The sequence below is a fragment of the Aulonocara stuartgranti genome (genome assembly GCF_965226115.1).
Source record: "Aulonocara stuartgranti genome assembly, chromosome: 12".
Lineage (NCBI taxonomy): Eukaryota > Metazoa > Chordata > Actinopteri > Cichliformes > Cichlidae > Aulonocara > Aulonocara stuartgranti.
This window is the reverse complement of record NC_138948.1, coordinates 23,735,115-23,753,357: the sequence shown is the minus strand read 5'-3', so window position 1 is coordinate 23,753,357 and position 18,243 is coordinate 23,735,115. Positions and strand designations below refer to the sequence as shown.

The 18,243-nt window shown below is 42.3% G+C and overlaps 1 protein-coding gene across 5 annotated transcripts in view; it reads left to right on the top strand.

Moving 5' to 3' along the window:
- The window catches only part of rtkna (rhotekin a), a 52,057-nt gene that overhangs the window by 13,894 nt on the left and 19,920 nt on the right, over positions 1–18,243 (top strand). Inside the window, exon 1 of one of the 5 annotated variants that reach the window (XM_082554017.1) lies at positions 1,442–2,939. The exons of 2 other annotated variants lie outside the window; for them this stretch is intronic. In XM_082554017.1, coding sequence (XP_082410143.1) covers positions 2,844–2,939 — 96 coding nt within the window. In that variant the 5' untranslated portion in view covers positions 1,442–2,843. Of the gene's footprint in view, positions 1–1,441; positions 2,940–13,668; positions 14,153–18,243 lie in introns of those variants that run through there. 2 more of the 5 variants (XM_082554018.1, XM_082554019.1) reach the window with 2 other exon arrangements.

Genomic DNA, 18,243 nt, shown 5'->3' with positions numbered 1-18,243 from the left:
AACAGAGGCACCGGGTATTGTCTTTAGAGAGGTTCAACCCTCTGTGATTCTATTATGCAAGGTTCAGTGTGTGTGTGTGTGTGTGTGTGTGTGTGTGTGTGTGTGTGTGTGTGTGTGTGTGTGTGTCTTCTCTGTTTTCATTAAACCTCAGAGTTGGTGAGGGATTAACTGGTTGTGTAATACATTGGCTCCCTCATAGCAGCCAATTAGCACATCTGGCCCTGCTTCAGTCAGAAGAACAGTCACTGCTAATGCAACAGTCAATCAGGTAACTGCTATTTAACATCGCAAAATCGGTCAGGCCCAAAGGTGTCAGGCTTCTACACATCCCTCTAATCAGCTGTCTCTGGCTAGCTGAGTTTGCCCTATTCTCAGTGGCTTCGGGCCAAGATGCAGTGTTTGAGCTGGTTAAACCGCCTGTCAGTATGCCCTGTCATTGAGATAATAGCTGTTTTCTGTCTGTTTTTGTTCAGCCTCTAGGCATTTGTCATAATATGTAAGTCTTTGTGGTTTACTGCAGGGAGATTTACCTGCAGCCAGTTCTGCCTCGGGGAACTGCTGCTGTTGTAATGGAGCTTAAGGACAAACTAAATAGATTAAGTGATATTGGAGTAGTTTATATATTTTATATTGATTTTATCTTTTGTTGTTTGTTCATTCTTTAAAAAAAACATAAAGATAAGATAAGCTGACTTATTAAGTTTGTTTCAGCCCAGGTTAGTACAGTAGTACAGAGTTCAGCATATTTCTGAGGTCTTGTTGGATTAACATTTTTCCATTTCAGCAGCATGCCAGGTCACCTTTCACAGAGGATCGGCTGCATGTGATTTTAGATTCTGAGTGATTTATGTATCCAGTCAGACGCACACACGCTCACACAAAGAGATGCCAAAAAGCACCTCTTTGCATTTTAACTCAACTATTTCTTTTTCCACCCCCGGAACAATAAATCTCCTGTCTTACTGCATATGTTGGTATCTGCAGCAGATTAGCCGGCTGATTTGAACTCTAAGGGTGGAGGCTTTTCTTGGGGAAATGACCTGGCTTACTGCTGGCGCCCCTGGCTCTGCCTCTTTGAGGTGAAAGGGCTTAATCAGCGCTTTTGTTTTCACTGTTTGCATGTGTTCACAAGTTTAGGAGACATGCTCCAGGGTGATCGAGTTCCATTATGGACATGTGTGTAGAGAAGAGTCATCCCAAATATCTTGTAAAACTGAGGAATGTGGTGGGAAAACATCCTGTCACTATGTCATGTAACTTTGTTTTAAGGGGTGATCTGACTAAGGATGAATCCTTTCTGGTGACCTCTGACTCACCTCAGTGTTAAAGAGCAGAAGAATTTGTGTCCTTTTAATTAATGTGTCTGAGTGAGTAAGTAGCCTGCAACGTAACGCCGGTTTCCTGTTGAGGGGTCGGCTTGTGGTTTGCTCAGCACAAGGAAGGATACACGCATCACAACAGCGCGGGCATGAGCGCACTGGAGAGGAGACTGGGGTGACTTTTGTTTTTTCTTCCACACCGTATTTTGTGTGGAGCAGATTCCGATTGACTGTAAACAGTTTTTCCCAGACATAAACGCAACCATCAGGGGAATTTGTGGCTGAAATTCACATGGAGTAAAACTTTGGGATTCTCTCTGTTGAGAACACAGGAAACTGCAGCCAGCTGTGATCTTTGGAAAGGAGACCGACTTCTGGCGTGGAAAGAAGCGCTTTATTTTCAAAGTAGGGAATATTCTCGCTTTGATAAGGACCCCCACACGCAAAAAAAAATGACTTGAAGAACCAAAAATATTTGTTGGATATTTTAAGAATTTCCTGGAGAGTTAACAGTTGTCCACTGATACATGAAAGGTTTGCGCAGTCTGTTTTCAAAGCAGGTCTTTTTGAACTGTGCTCACGCGTGTGACCCTGATCTATGTATATTGAGCGACTCTTTTGGGATACGTGATATTTTTTTTAAAAAGTTAATCGTACAAAATGAGTCAAATATGAGTATTTCCACTGTTTAAATGTTTCCTGAAGCACCTCTTCTTGAATTAAGCCGGTTTTCTGTGATATTTCGGTGTACATTCCCACTCTTACTCCACTCTGACACTGTAATTCTCCATTTATTATCAGGCTATTAAGATGAACAAAGCTCTCCGCCCCGCTGTGCTTGCGTGCTGGTGCGGTATTTGCTTTATGTTTGTGTTTGCTTTATGGGCGTGAGTTCTGCTTTGGCAGTCTCTCTCTCTCTCTCTCCTCCGTTTCTTATTTTTTAAGAGTTATTATCAACACCAGAGGCGCGTCGTAGGGGTTAATTTAGCGCCGAGTTGGGCAGCGTGAGGGCGCACACAGTGGAGTAGTTGTGCCTATCATTCCCGCAGAGGCGATGCCCTTTTGTGGAAAGGTCTCTTGTCAAAGAGGACAGACGGCGTTCACAGTCGGGACACAGAGACACAAAGAGAACAATTGCATTTTAAAAGCCTCCATTCTTTTCCAGCTGCCGCTGGGTGTTGACTGTGGGTGTTTGAGAGGATCGTTGTCGCCCGGAGAGAAAAAGTACAGAAGAAGAATACGCGCCGTGAACGAGTTGGGGGAATTTTATGGACAGGGTTGCTACAGTGCAGTCGATGCTGTCATGCACTCCACCTCTTGTCTGCTTTCCCGGTCCTACTAGGCTTGTTTTGGATGCGGAGAGGAACTTTTACGCGTTGTTTTACGCACTGATTTCTTTCTTAATCATTGACGACTGAACAGGACACTGCCATAATGAACTCAGTGTCCCCGGTTCCTGCGGGGTAGGGGTCTGAACTCAACAACTTCAAAAGGAAGTCAATCTTTTCGTTACCTGCCTAAAGGATGCCAGTTGATAAGCACGCAAACATGGAGGAAAAACTGTGGATACTGGAAGATCTCAATATGATGTACATTCGTCAGATTGCGCTCAGTTTGCAGGTAAAAGAGCAGATTTAATTTTGTCATGGGCAATCGCCTCTGTCTGACTTTTGCAAGCTTGTTTTATGTTTGTTGCTGGCATTGCTGTGTCTAGTTTACAGCATTTCAAAGTTGGGTATGTTAGCAAAAGTGTTTTGTTTTGGGGGTTTTTTTAATTAATTTTTGTGTCCCGATTGATCAACTGTGAGCACAACCAGTTTGGCCGATAAATGAAATTCTACTTTCAAATATGTGCTCCCCAAAGTACAGTGCATCCTCTGTCTGCAGTCTGCAGCTGTTGCAAAGTTTACAGAGGGGTTGTTTGAGGAATCTTTCTATGTGACAAACAAGTTGCACTGACGCTGGTGCGGGCTCTTCTTTTTACAGATGGCAAAGCTCTTACTGACAGCAAACAGAAAACAACACTGCATGCCATCCATCTCTCCCTCAGTGTCTCCCCTCCCAACTGGGGTTCACACACAGTCCACAGCTGCACATGTGGGCCTCACAAGTCCCTGTGGGAGTGTGCATGCATGTCTGTATGTGAGAAAGAGTGTGCTATTGTGCTCCGAGTAAGACACAGAAGGGAATCAATCCGTTTAATTTGACAAAAGCTTTATTGAGCATGCACTATCTAACCTCCGTCCTTTTGCAAATCACCACTGTCTTTGTTCCTCTTTCCTTTTTGGAGGAAATACCTGAAGAATGAGTGCTTCATTCAATAGAGTTAAAAAGGCAGAAGAGACATATGGCCATTGGAAATGCTACAGGAATGTCAAAGAGATATTTTAATATTCTTTCTTTTCTGTCTGTATAAGCTGAAAAAAATATTGCCTGTCTGTGCTGCAGCTGTGTCAGAGGTTTCAAAAGCAGAGAGTTTGTTTCTCACCATGTCAACAGAACTCTAGTCCAAAAGTCTTACACTGTGTGACATGGAAGCAATATAAGAGGTGATATTACTCATGCTGTGTTGTACCTGCAAGCATTTGGCATTGCTTTTGAATTTGAAGTGTTTCTTTGTTTGTGTACCCATGCCAAGTGCCACAGAGCATGCCAGGTGTCTGGCTTTTCATCACATAAGGGAAGAAGCTATGAAGTCATGGAGACTGCTGCCAACTCCAGGTTAAGTGAGGCCTGGTATATTCTTTTTTTCTAGGATGCTTTGGTTTTTCTGACTCTTGAACTGTCTTTGAATGTATCATTCAATTTGCTCAAGAATATCTTTATAGTATGTGTGCCTAAAAATAGCTACACAAGTTCTTAATGACAACGTGATCAAACACTAATCAGGGTGTTAATTGCTGCTACAGAGGCTCTTTTGATGAAGAATGCTGTTTACTGCTTGGACATAGACCAGAAAATGGTGCGTTGTCTGAGTATTAAATCTAAGGCATTACTGTGGAATGTAGATAACGAGGAGTTTCTGTCTCAAGATCTTTGTGCTTGTAAGCATTGAGCCGTCTCGGTTCCAGTTTAATTTTTGTAAATGCAATTACAAGGGTAGACGTGTGCAATAACAAGATGATGGCCTCTAATTCAGTCATGTGGGAAAGTTTTCTTGTTGCTTCCCCTGCTTCACAGGGAGTTCAAAGGTGAAGTGTCAGCTGCAGAGAGGCTTTACTCTGCATTAACCTGTGGGAATTTCAGTGTGGTGGATGGCCTTGCTCCATACTTTTGACTGGTAAACACTCAGTTGTTTGCTCAAATGCTCATTCATTCACCCGCCCCCCTGCCACAATTTCTTCTGTGCCTGGGTGGTTTTATGAAACAAGGATTCTTTGACTGAGCTGCACTGCATGGCCCACACTGACTGCAATTTCAGCTAGCTATGGATGTTTTTTGCTCCAGGGTCTTTCATAAGTGTCCTTTAGGATCATCAGAGCTTGCAGTTATTACATGTGAGCCCTTTTCTCCTCCATGTGATTTTTTTTCTCCCCTGCGGCAACATAACTTATATGTACAACATATCTGAGGGATGTAGAGGTAGTCCTTCTTTGTTATAGATTTTCTTCACTGATTATTTCAGAAGAGAAGAGAGCATTTCAAAAGAAAAAATTAAGGAGATTGCACATAGGTGTACTGAGGCGCTGAGGCATTATTCAAGCATTTATAATTGTAGAGTTAGGAGGGAGGAAGGAACATTTATTTTCAAGCTCAGTAGGATGCAACATTTCTCCTCTTCATGTTTTTACAAGTCTGTTAGAGTAGCTGTTGCTACATTCGTGGTTCAGATGTTTTCAATATTCTGTCTCTTTTATGAGGCCGTACCATAGTTGTGGTAGTTTCTTCTTTAGCTCTACATACATGTTAAAAGCATTTGCGTTGCAGGATGCAGGATTTACCCCAAAGGAGACATAGCTGATAGGAAAACAGGAAATGGTCATGAGTAGTTATTGTTTCCCACCAGGAGAGACAACATGATGTCATCGAACCCATTGACATTACTGGTCATATATCCCCCATACTAAGCCGGATATAACTTTTTTTTTCTTATTTACTTCATACTGATTGCTAGTTTCTGGTCTACTTCTTCTTCTGAGTTGCAGAGTTAAATGGTGACATTTGCAACTATTCTTCTGAGGTCTTGTTTTTTTGCTCAAGTTGCAAAATGAGGATTTGTGCACAGCGCTTTAGCCTGTAGGTCAGTCATTGTTTAGGAAAATACAATTCTTTCTCTGTGTTTGTTGTCTTCCTGCTGCTTTTCATGCCCGTGATGTCGTCTGATTAAAGAATAATGAGATTCTCTTTTTCTGGATTCTGCCACAGTTGTTAGATATGTTGATATGATGACCCAGCATCATTTGCTGAACATGAGGAGAGCACAAACTGGAAGCGTAGACAAGTAAAGTCAAAAACAGCTGCTGAAGAGCAGCAGTGACTTTAGTCATGCAGTCATGGTCAGTCATCTCTAACCCCGGTTAACTGTGAGCTCATATTGGGGGTGGTGGGGGGGTCATATGGGAGTTTCTCTCTGCCTTACCCGAGAGTCGTATTCGATTGGTCACACGCTCCCAAAACCTAAACTTAGCTGAGGCCATGCCTCAGATATTTTTACAGATTCTGGACTCTGCCATAAATATCCGTCGACTCATATTCACGTCTCTTCGTCTGTTCATCTGTCCCCTTGTGTGCATGTTGTCATGTGCTTGAGAACATGCTTCAGTTATATAACCACACACACAGACACACAAAGTGTGCGCTCCGGTAGCAGAAATTTCTTAGCTCCGAGCCCTTTAGACCCCACCAATGCCATTTCTAAATGGAGGCGGTGTTGGAGGGGCAAAGGCCAGACTGATAGCAGTTAATCCGTATCTGCCTTGGGACAGTAAACCAGTATCTTGGGCCCTGTAACTGGAGGGTTTGATGCGCCAATGACCAATGCGTAGCAAGAGCAAAGGTTAATCTTTTTTCTTTTTTTTTTAATGGACAGAAATGGTGCAGATTTAGTCATTCCACTGGTGTCCCTAGACTATAGTTTTTGCTATTTAATGTTTTTTTTTCTGTTGTTATTCTCCTTCATCTTGTTGTTGTGTTTCTGATCTATATTCATTTTCACCATGAATTTAATCACTATATGTTTCATTCATCCTTTTGTCTAATGAATTTCAGCATTCAAGCCCACCATACCCCGCTAATGAAGCACCTAGTCAGTAGATGAAGTCTGCATGCGCGTGCATCTGTAGGTGCGCACGTCTGTTGGTTCAGCCGGGAGGCTCATAGCCTGTGTTACAGCAGACACAAGTGGAACGTATGCTAAAGCTAACAGCACTTGTTCACTTTTGATACAGGATACACAAGTCAAGTCTCAGCCAAAACACATTCCTCTGCAACAGACCACTTGATTGCGCTCCACTGCTTGCTGTGTGTGTATCTTTGTGCTTCTAAGAATGTGTGTAAGTAAATATTTGCAAAGAGTAATGATCCACTACTGTGAGCTATTTAATCTTTTATTTGATTAGAGACCTTTGGTTTAATGCCCTGGATTTCAGTGTCAGTGTAAGTTGTTATTTAGCTGTTTTCATTTGATCTGAATTAAGATGAAAGGTGTTGAAGCGATTTTCTACAACCTCAAATGGGTGGAAATAGCCGCACTTATTTACTTATAAGAATCATGTATATGTGTTTTAGCCTGATTGCTGTGTGTTTTTGACTTCTGTGCCATGGATTACTACAGTACCTTTCAGTTCTTTCAGTGCTGTATGCCAAAAGCAAGCACAGTGTGTAGGAGCTAGAGGAGAAAGGGGGCTTTGTATCACATCACACACACACACCCATTTCTTCCCACCGAGCCCTCTTCTTTCTTGGAACAGCACGTCTAGCTCCTTACTCACGGCCATCCAGCTAACGTCAATCCTGCTGACTGCAGTCCAAATCAGGTGGCTCCCCTCCTCACGCTTGCACCCCAACATTCCCTGTCCCCCATGGTTATTACCACAGTGCTGTGTACCTCAGTCCTCACCCCAGGCATCGCCCATTCAGCGGTTAGTAGGAACAGAACAGGTCTGAATAGGCGCTCTGTGCGAGCAGGAACCAGTTAGATGCTGGAGCCTGAGCCAGCTTCCTTTGAAAAACAGCAGGCGTGAGCCAGGAGAGTGAGAAGCAGAAAACAACATGCCAAAAGGTGTTGTTATTGGAACATCGACCTGCCTCCCTGCATCTTTCAAGCCTGCCTCATTTTGTCATTCACTTTCCTATCCCTGCTATTTGTCTCCGAAGCTATTGGATAGCCTCACTCTGTCTGCGCAACCGCCTCAGCTTATGTCGCTTTGTTTTCCCCCCACGTTGTGTTTTATCTAGCCCTCAAGCTTCACCTTTCTTTAATCCTCCAAAGAAAATTGGAGCTTCTTGAACTTGCCGCTACAGGCATGATTCAAGCCTGCAGACTGGATTTGAATCTCTGCTTGACTTTTTGTGCATTCAAGCTCACAAGTCAGTGTCAAGCGTAGGAATTTAAAATGGTGTGTTCCATTTGTAAAATGTGAAATTAAAAACATCTGAGCGTGCCGGGGCTGGTGGCGCAGGCTGGTGGCGCAGGCTGGTTATCAGATGGTGGGAGCATACGTTGCGTTAAAAAAGAATATTTGGTTGTGTGTTTAATTAAGCCTATAGATGTTGCTTTTGTGTTTGCATCCATATGGATACAATTTAAGCTTGCGAGACGAAGTCTGCATGGTGTTCATTATTGTGTGGAAGTTTATGAGTCTTGCAGACCATTTATTTTATGTCTTTGATGAGGTTTATGTACTGTATGTGTGGGATCTTTGCAGTGTGGATGATTGTGTTCAGTTTATTTATCTCCATCGTGTGCATCGCTGTTTTTTGATCTTTGATTGTCTTAAAATTGCTTGCATGCAATAGGAGCTCCATCAAACAGGTGGAAGCTTAACGTGATGGAGAACAAGTATGAACAGTTACCCCCATTAAACCAATCCATTACCCAGTGTGAATTCCCCTGCAGAAAGCATGACTAGCATCACTAATATACAACCCTTAAAGATGTCTCTTCAGGAGCAGCATGAGTTTGTGTCCCTGTGTTTCTACAGCAGTCCAAAGTGCCTAATTGAATCACTACTAACTGCAGGATGCTTTGCCACTGAGTTGCAGCATGCTTCTGAAGCGGTGTCGCTGGTGGGTGTCTGTGTTTGGCAGGTGGAACAACTCTGTCAGCATTTGCAGAGCTGCTGTCTGACCATCTGACAGTTCTGTCTTCATCAAGGACAAGAGGGATCTATTTAGCACTCTGATTTTCACATCATCTGTGAGACCTAGTATAATAGATTGTGGCTTGGCTGCTTTATTGTTAATGTTTGACTCATACAAATGTAAAATGACAGAAAGCAACCTGGCCAGCTTGTGTTTTATGCAGCTTGTCTCGGTTCTGTGGGTAGACGATGAATGGCTCTGCTGTAAAGGGAAACCTAAAGGCATAGGGGAATTCCAGGGTTTGGAGGCGGCACACAGCAGAAGCTGGGGCTTAAGACTGAGGTAGATCTGAGGGCCAAGGCTGCTGAATGGGGCCTCTTGTTGTGGTAGAGGGGTGTTGATTGGCATGGCGGAACTGTATGCCTCCCCCAGCCACGTCCCACACAAACTCTACTAGATCAAAAAAAAAGCACAGTGTCTCATCATGATGATCTCACTGGAAGAAACTCTCCAGCTAGATGATGTCATGCTACTGTTTTGTAGTTGGGGTCAAAAGCTCAGGGTGATAATAGGAGGGTGTGTGTGTTGGATGGGTGTATATACTCCTGCTGGATGAATTTGACTGGAGCTGTTGTTCTAAAATCTTTGGTTTTAATCTCTTTCCTTCCTGCTTACACGTACACATATGCATACAGTTGTGATCAAAGCTTTACATCCGCTCATCATGGGCATGAATATCATGGTAATTTGGGGCTTTTAATGATTTCTTTCAACCGTTCTTGTTCTAGGGTGAATGATTGCACAGCATGCATTTTTAATGACTTTAAACCAAAATTGGGTGCACACGGTTGGATTTATTTGGGATTTTCTCTAATCTGCACAGGGTGAAATGTATACATACACTTGCACTAATATTTTGTTAAATGTCACTTAGCACGTCACACCTCGACCAGATGCTTTTGGTAGCCATCAGCAAGCTTCCATCATGCTACCACCACCATGCTTGACAGGTTGTACCACGGTACAGTGTTCCTCTTAGTTAACTGCGGTGTTAAACTCACTTCACTGTGGACGGTGACACTGATGTCACAGGGACGGCTTTGATCACCAACTGCGAGGACATCAGCTGTGTGTGTTGTTATAGGCAGGTAATGAGTTTCCATATGTCACAATATCTGTTTCCAATCTTATCTTCTTTAGGAGATGAAAAGGTTAATCTAGCTTATCCTCACCAGGACTAAGAAGGTGGAGAGGGATTCTTATTGGCTCTGTAGAGGAGCATGTCTCAGTATTATTGGCTGAGACAGATAGTTAACTCTGCCGAAGACGCCGCCTAAACCAGTCTTTTCTGAAGCACTGTGTCATGGGTCAGCACGTCCCCATGCACAGACGGCCACTGGGTTATTACACAACTACACGAGTCAGTTCACTGAGGCGCTATTTCAGGCCCATAACAACACACACAGCTGATGTCCTCACAGTTGGTGACCAAAGCTGTGAAATCCATGAAGATTGACAGCGAGTGTATATATAACTGAATGCGATCACTGTTGATGCAACTTGCATAATATTCCAGGCAGCGTGTTTTATCACGCTGGCTGTTAGATTTCTGGTGTTTTAGTGATAATGAATGTCAGGGTCAATATTTTTATGTCTTTAGCAAAATAATAATTTAAATAACATTTTATATAACTCAGATTTACAGACTGCTGAAGCTCCACATAACTGTTACAGCTGTATTTAAGATACACAGTCATGAAAGATGAATAAATGCCACCTCTCATTTTATCTGTGTCTTTTGAAACTTCTGACAAATTAAGAAAAGGAAATGAAATATCAATTTGCATATATGCAGCTTTAATTTATATATATTTGGTCTACATCTGGCATTTATGTGAAAGCATATGTCTGACTCTATATATATCTATCAGGTTTTTCAGGAAAGAAAAATATCACACTGAACATGTAAAGGTCTCAAACTTTCATACAGCCATACAGTGCCTGAGGCAGCCTGACACTGGGAGCAGATCAATGACCCCGTTTGTCTCTAGAGGTTGTCGTGTTCTCTTAAGGCCAGCAGGGGTCTTGTAGGCTCACCATCTTGAAAACAGAAGTTGGTTAATTCCCTGCTATATTTAAAAAAAAAAAAAGGTTTGGGATTCATTCATCATGCTTGATTTCTCTAATAAACTAAAACTTAACCTAATAAAGCTGTGATTTTGATTTAGGTAGAATAGAGCAAAAGCAGCAGTTTCTATTTCAAAGTTGTGTATGCTACAGTTTAGTTTAAGTTACACGAACAGTAGTATTTGGGTAAATGATAGACTATAAGGACTGTGACACAGCAAAGCAAACAATCATCTAACTTACTAATAACTTAATTTTTTTTGTGACTACTGGTACTGTGCAATAAAGAAATCAGAGCTTATTCGTGGGGTTGGATGTTGTGGGTTAGTCTATGTAAAACTGCCTCAACCATCATTTAATATCCTTTTTTGTTTTTCATATACTATCCGTCCTTTAAGCCATGATTGTAATTAAGATTTCATTCTAGTTCAAGCTGATGAAAAGATTGCAAATCAATCTGAGAACGTCCAGAAAATTGCTCTATAATTAGATGCACGACTATAAAAGGCTCTCGGCAGAAAGGAAAGGAGCTGAGGACATACAGTAACGGCAGAAAGGAAGGGAAATACTTGTTTGGGGATGAGGGCTGTTGTTATAGAGTCAATAGGAAGTGCTTGAATCACAGAGGGAGAGAGCTGAGGAGGCCAGTCTGGCTCGAGGAATTTCCTCTCATCCTGTGAAATGCAGCGTAATGACACAAATGCTATCATTCATTCGGCTGGTCCGTCTGAGTTATGCAACATTAAAAAGCTGAACCTGACCCTGTGAGCATCCTATCTTTTGCCATACTCAGTGTATGTACTGCCATTTGCTAAACATGCACAGTTTAACCTTTTTCTTAATTTTTTTTTTATGTGTTAAATCTTTGCATCATTGTTTTGGTGCTGGTACTCATGTTTGTTGTTCCCTTTCAACTGCGAGTGAAAATTTGCCCCAGACAGCAACTTTTAAGGCTGGCTCCTGCGCAGCTAGTTGCTGATTAAATCTTAATCTGATTAACTGTGGGATATTTACAGCTCTGAGTGTTACGCTATCAAGGCTCATCTTGTTTTTGTTGCACGAGACTAAACTCACAGAGAGATGAGAGGACTGGAGGCAAATTTTAAGTACAGTATGGGTATGGTCACATATTTGTTTGGTACGTGGTGCATTCGGCTTTTGTGGGGGTGTCCTCTGCTCCCACAGCAAATGTCCTCAGCTAGAGCTAAAGAGCTGTAGTCCCCCATCCAGATGCACAGATGCATCATTGCCCTGTTGGAATGGACTTTGTTGCTCTATTGCTATTAGCCAAGACTGCCCACAGACTGACTCTCTCTTCCTCCATCCCAATCCTCCTACATGTCATCTGCTGCATCTTCTGACTGCATGCCTCATTCCACTTCTCAGCCCTCCCACAAATAACACATAACAAAACAACTGCGTTTTTTTGTCTTCATTCCCCGAGACTGTATCCAATCCACTGCTCTGGCATCTCGGAAAATATTAAAACAAAACTAGGGCCACTTTTGATGATCTCTGTTTATTTCCTGCAGATATACAGTTTCATAATATCCTCCTTGTGTTTTAACAAATAAAAAACATCCTGAACGTTCTATTATTAGTTTAGCAGCGTGGATTTCCTGGAGCCTAACTCAGTAGTTAGCCGATGCACCCTCGCTTTATTCCCACACCTAATTCTTGCTGGACTCATCTGTGTTTTCCATTCCGTCGGCCCACAAATCACTCTCATATATCATCAGCTGACAAGGTGATGCGCTCCGCTGCTCCACAACTTCCCAGAGTGCCTGCATGGGTTAAGCAATGAGCAAAGGCAGTGGCAGGCATGCAAAGACAAAATGCAGAGGGAGAACCATACTTGTTTTTTTTTTAGTTTGTCCAAATTGATAAATTGCTCTGTCAGTGGAGTTACACATGCATGTCTGCTTGTGTTGGCTGCCAGCTAATGTTATTTTATCCACATTGTGATGCCTTTATTGAAAAATTCAAGCTACAGTTAAGATTAAGCAGCTCATTAGTGCAATAATTTATGGTATGCTAGTAGTAGAGTGTCTGTAGTACATTTTTTTTAATACTAAATAGTATTGCATAATGTTCTAATAGCATACATAAATGTGACTGTGCCTCTTATCAGAGAGTGACCTGCTGCATATAAATGGAATGAATTTCATTTATATGCTGAACTAAAAAGGCTGCATTTGTCAGTATGTCTCAGCTCTGTGGAGGTTTTGCAGCAGCAGTTTCGTGCCCTCGAAATCTTTGCAAGCAGTTCATAAAATAAAACAAAGGATTTGTGTGACTTTTTCCTTTATTCTGCTTTCTTGAAAAATCTGTTATTAATGTATCCTGACTCTTATAACCACTCACTATTTGAATTGCTGAAGCAAGGACATGAGAGAAGATGGATGTTTTGTCTGTGCTGTGCAACAGTCCAAAACAGCATATTGACAGTGCTTGTGAAAAAAAAAAAGTTGAGTCATAACTTAAAAGAGAAAAAATCTCTTTGCCACCGTGTAGGCGGTGCAGGCACAAAGCAGCCACGTTAGATTTTACGAACACACAACCCACTTTAACTTTTTGGCCAAATTTGGAGCTGCCAAAAAATCCTGCTCTTGTCAGTTAGTTCTAAATATTTTGTAAGATTTTGGAAGAGTCCCATTGGAAAAGAAATACGTGTCTGCGTAGAGGCCTCTGCATTTCATGACAACAAACTGCTGAACGGTTTTTTTAGAGATATGTCTGACAGATTTATTTAAATATTTTTTATTACAAGCCAACAGCTTATAGGCCAACAAGTAATTTATAATAATTGAAATTCCCGCAAACATTTATTTATTTATTTATTTTTTGGTGGGGGCAAATACGCAAGTCGTTTTTTGTCATTACCCCATGGCAGTGTCCTTGTGATGCTGCTCCCAAGGGACCCGCGGAGGTTTAAAATGACAGTTCACTTTTCTCTGCGCGCAGCTACACACAGACACACACACACCCGCCTCCTCAGAAGCGGCTCTCGGTTGGTCCACCAGCCGGTCAGTCTTCATCCTTCCCTTGTGCTGGTGATGTTGTGTGTGTGTGTGTGCGAGTCCCGAGTGGAGCAGCGGAGCTACTCGGACAGCGACAATGAAGACGGTGACGGGAATGAAGACGGCGCAGACGGGCTCAAACATATGACCGCCATTCGTTCTCCCACCAAAACCAGCGAGCTTTGTGGTTTCTGCGCGGATCCTTAAAACTTCCAAAGCCAATTAGCGGTACCTATTTTCGGCTTTTCAGTGGATATTTCATCTTGCCCATAAATGGAGGTCCCTCAAAGGGAAAAACTGAGTTGAGGTCTTTCACGTTGTGCGTGTGCGAGACGCTGAACGGACCCTGCTGTTGCGTAAAGCCCCCGTGCTTCCAGTTTGGAGAGTTGGAGGAGAGCGGAGTGCTTCTCTTTGGTTAGGATGAATAACTCAAAGAATCAAAGGGTAAGGTTCGCTGTTTTGCTTACTGTGGAAAGGCTGACAGCGATTGCCTTGATGGAATTGAAATTGTTGTTTGTATAGCCCAGTTACACTCTGGCTTGACCCACATGACCGTACACGAGCCCTAAAGAAGAAGCCCGTGTTGATAACGTGATGCTTACTCTGCCAGAATGCCATCAGAATATCGAATGAGCCTATCTTGAATCAATAAGCTGTTCTTTTGTTAAAATCACAACTTTTCCAACATCGCTCTTTCTGGTGCCATGATTTTAAACGTGTTGAAGAATATTGAAATAATAAACACTGTATGTACCAAAGTAAACAGTGATTGGCAGTAAGTAGAAGTTTACAAATGATCATAAGATTGTGCTACAAGTCCATAACTGGTAGGCGTTCGGCCATGGGAACAGTTATTATTAAAATAACAACATTTCCCAAGGGCTCAATGACCTGTTCATTAGTAAAAGCAATACATCACTTGTTTTTATTTGGGGGGGTTTTTGTATAATGATACTGTGTGTACTATTACTAGGGCTGGCAACTCAATATATTATTGTGGCAACACAGTGGCATCACCCAGCCTCTCAGAGTGAGAGAAACATGACAACTGTGAGACTGACTGCAGTAATGACTTACTTCTCCCAGTCATCAACCTTTCCCTTCACTTGTGAACAAATCTTTCCTGAATGGCTCGAGTTGGCAGGACAGAATTAGCCACACTTATAAACTTAACATGGGCTTTGAGAATGCCCTCACATGTGAATGTTTTCACATCTCTGTAAAAAAAAGACTGGTGTGGACTCCATGCCATACACAGTGTGTATATATAGATATATATATATATTTTTTTTTTCTGTTTTAGTTCACCATGCTTTCCACACAGACTAAGCCGTAGGGAAAATAAAATAACACATGGAGTATGAGTACCAAAAAAGCTTTTCTCAGTATCCTATACTTTAAGTACAGAGAGCCAGGCACACTCAGGCTGGTAAGACCACTTGATGTCAATGTATGCATCAACAAAACAGAGGCATTGTTCTCTCTTCATGGCCTCACTTTGGTTACGTGAAAAGTTGCTTCCTTTTGTCTGTGTGTGTGTGTGTGTGTGAGAGAGTGTGTGTTTAGATTTTCATTTCAAAGGTCACCTGCATCACTCATATCTGGATTGAAAGAACAAGACCGATGTGATCTTTCCACTCTTGACATCCTTCTGTGTGTGTCTGTGCACACACAGTGCATATAAAGCTCAAAGCAGTATGTGTTCATTTTGTCCTGACTACTGTTACAGCCACAGCCATCTCTGATCATTAGCACTGAAAAGGTCACAGATATGTCAGAGTTCTTCCTTAGTGCCCACGTGGCACCGTCAATGCACAGAGTTCATGCTGATTGTTTCATTATTGTTATTAATGTTGTAAATAATGTTGTTAATCTTTTATGGATGTTGCTATTTGATGTACAGTTTTATATGCTGATCTTAAACAGATTCTTCTTGCTTTGAAGTGCATATCGTGTTGTGCTTTTCAGCGCCTTTGCTCTTATACAAGGAGGAAAAAATTCAGCATCCTGTGCAATTTCCCTAGCCGAGGAATCTTTGGGCCCTTGTCTTACGATCAATAACCACTTACTGCAGAGGAGCTCTCTGCAGTCAAATCTCTGCCTGTCCACAGCCTTCTATATCTCCCTCTCTCGCTGTCTCTATCGAGATGTGAATCTCCAGTGTCTCTTCTGGTTGTATCTGCCTGCCTTTCCTTTTCCACTTCCCTCCCAGTCCTCATTCACCTTTGCAGTCACATGTTATTTCCTTGCTGGCCTGTCTCTGGATTGCTGTGCGCCTGCAGTAGAGGTCATTCGGTTTCCAGTGCTGATATTGTCCATTGCTTTTTCGCTATAGGAGGTGAGGCTGCAAGAGAGAAAAACAGGGGGGAACTGCAGTCCATTACTCTGTGTACTCCATAGTACGACAGCAGTTGTGGAGTAGTGTGTGTGTGTGTGTGTGTGTGAGAGAGAGAGAGAGAGAGTAAACCTCTCTCATTGAGCTTCTTGTCTAAGAAATTGTAAGAAAAATGAGCCACTTATACCGTACTCCACCACGATATTGCCTTGCCGCCCACCCAATTATAGATCTTTTAACTCCAACTCATTCATATACACCCTTTCTCTCTCTCCCGGGGTTTCTTACTTTCCCACAGTCTTCTTGCCAGCTTCAGTCCTCCTCTCTGGCTTTCGCATTCTGGCTTCATTGCCCAAACGAACGCTAAACAAAGCAACTTCTAAATCTGGCTCAACGTGCCATGGCAGCACTCTCTTAGTAAGTTTCATTCCAAATTTAATTGCTTCACAAGTGCCCCAGAATGAAAGAAGAAGAGGCAAACGCAAGAAAATAGATCAGACTAGATTGATCCACAGCCACATACCTGTGTAGTCTAAGAATCACATTGGAAGGCGTGTATTTTTGTTACACAATAGACAGGTGGTTCAGTGTGATCATGCAGATGAAGTAGATGAGGACAAGTGTGATGGACAATCATAAGTAAGGCAGGTAAACAAAGAGACAGACAATTAAGGAAGGGTGATAACCACACGATGCAGAAAGAGATTGTCAGGATTGATGGTCATTGAGGAAAGAGCTAAATCCCAGACAGCTCATCAGACAAGCTCATCAGACAAGTGGATCAGAGTCAGGCCCAATCCACGTCCATCTATCACGTCTGTCTAAGGAAACAGATGCTGATCTGTCAGCCGTTTACACATCCCTACCTGACAGGCCATCTTCTTCCTGCTACTAGAGGTAAACCAATGGATTTTCATATGCCAATATAATAACAGCTTGTAGCCAATTAATTGATCTTTTTTCCCCCTTAGAGTCTGAGAGAAGCTTGATATTCTGAGCAAACACAGCCTGTCTGTCTTTTATGCAGAGGCAGCATGTTTTCAGTAGAGCAGCTGTTTGCTTTCACCATTATAGCTCGCTAATGACATACCATAACCAGGTATAAATTATGTACCTGAAGGTGCAAAATGGCAGCTTACTGTGTACGGAGCCTCATTGCGAAATGGTGATGCTCACAGATACATGTACACAGAGGTCACATAACTAAGTTGAGAACGAGAGCTTGATGATTCATGGGAGAGGACGAGCTTGTCTTATCAGGTTTGTTTGTCTTCTTTTTTCTCTGCATCTACGCAGTCAGTCAACTCTTTGGTTATGTTTGCTCAGAGGAATTGCTCTTGTGGTGCTGATGGGGCTGCAAAATGAGCACAAGCATACACAATAGATATGTGGAGATCACATGCGATGGATAATCCATCTTTCATCCCGTTCCCATGAGCCTCTGATGAAATGCTAGCACGGCTGTATAGAATCGATAGTAATAATAATATGAAAGATTTAGACTCCCTCGCTCACAAAAAGTAAACACATTCTCCCCATACATCGTGCCGCTCACAAGATATTGCGAGCTACAATGAAATCTTGCAGACATGTTGTGTCTGTGTGCCTCACACGTGTGACAGAGGATAGAAAATATTGGATTTTGCTCAGCAAGTAATATGGAAAAAGGATGGGCACACATGCTTACTAATTTTGAAATGTCCTGCTACTATCAGCTGTGTAATGTATTTAAATGCATGTATTTGTCTCTCTGTACGAGGGTTTCTGTGGACTGGAGTAGAGCCTCCATAAATACTTTAGCCTTGAGCAGTGAGTGACCCGTGACCTCTGTCTTTTTACAGCTTAACCAGTTCTGATATTTTTAGATATACTGGGCCAATAGCCAACTATGTTCCCTAAGTTTGAATTATCAAGTTAATGTTTACGTTTCAGTGTTTAAAACCATATTTTACTCTAAACAAGACAGGAAACCTTTCTCAGATGGAGATCTGTGAGCAATTTACAGTTGAAACCAATTGCAGTGGTTACTAAGGAACTTCCATCACTTCTTCTTTAACTTGGATGAATACCAGCACAAGTGGCTGTCTGGTATTTTATCAAAGGTCTTTAAGCAGTGAGCGTGGCCACGTCCTCTTTTTCTGGCAGCTGTGGCTCATGATGTAGAGCAGGTTGTCCTCTGAGTAGTGGTCTGATCACCGGC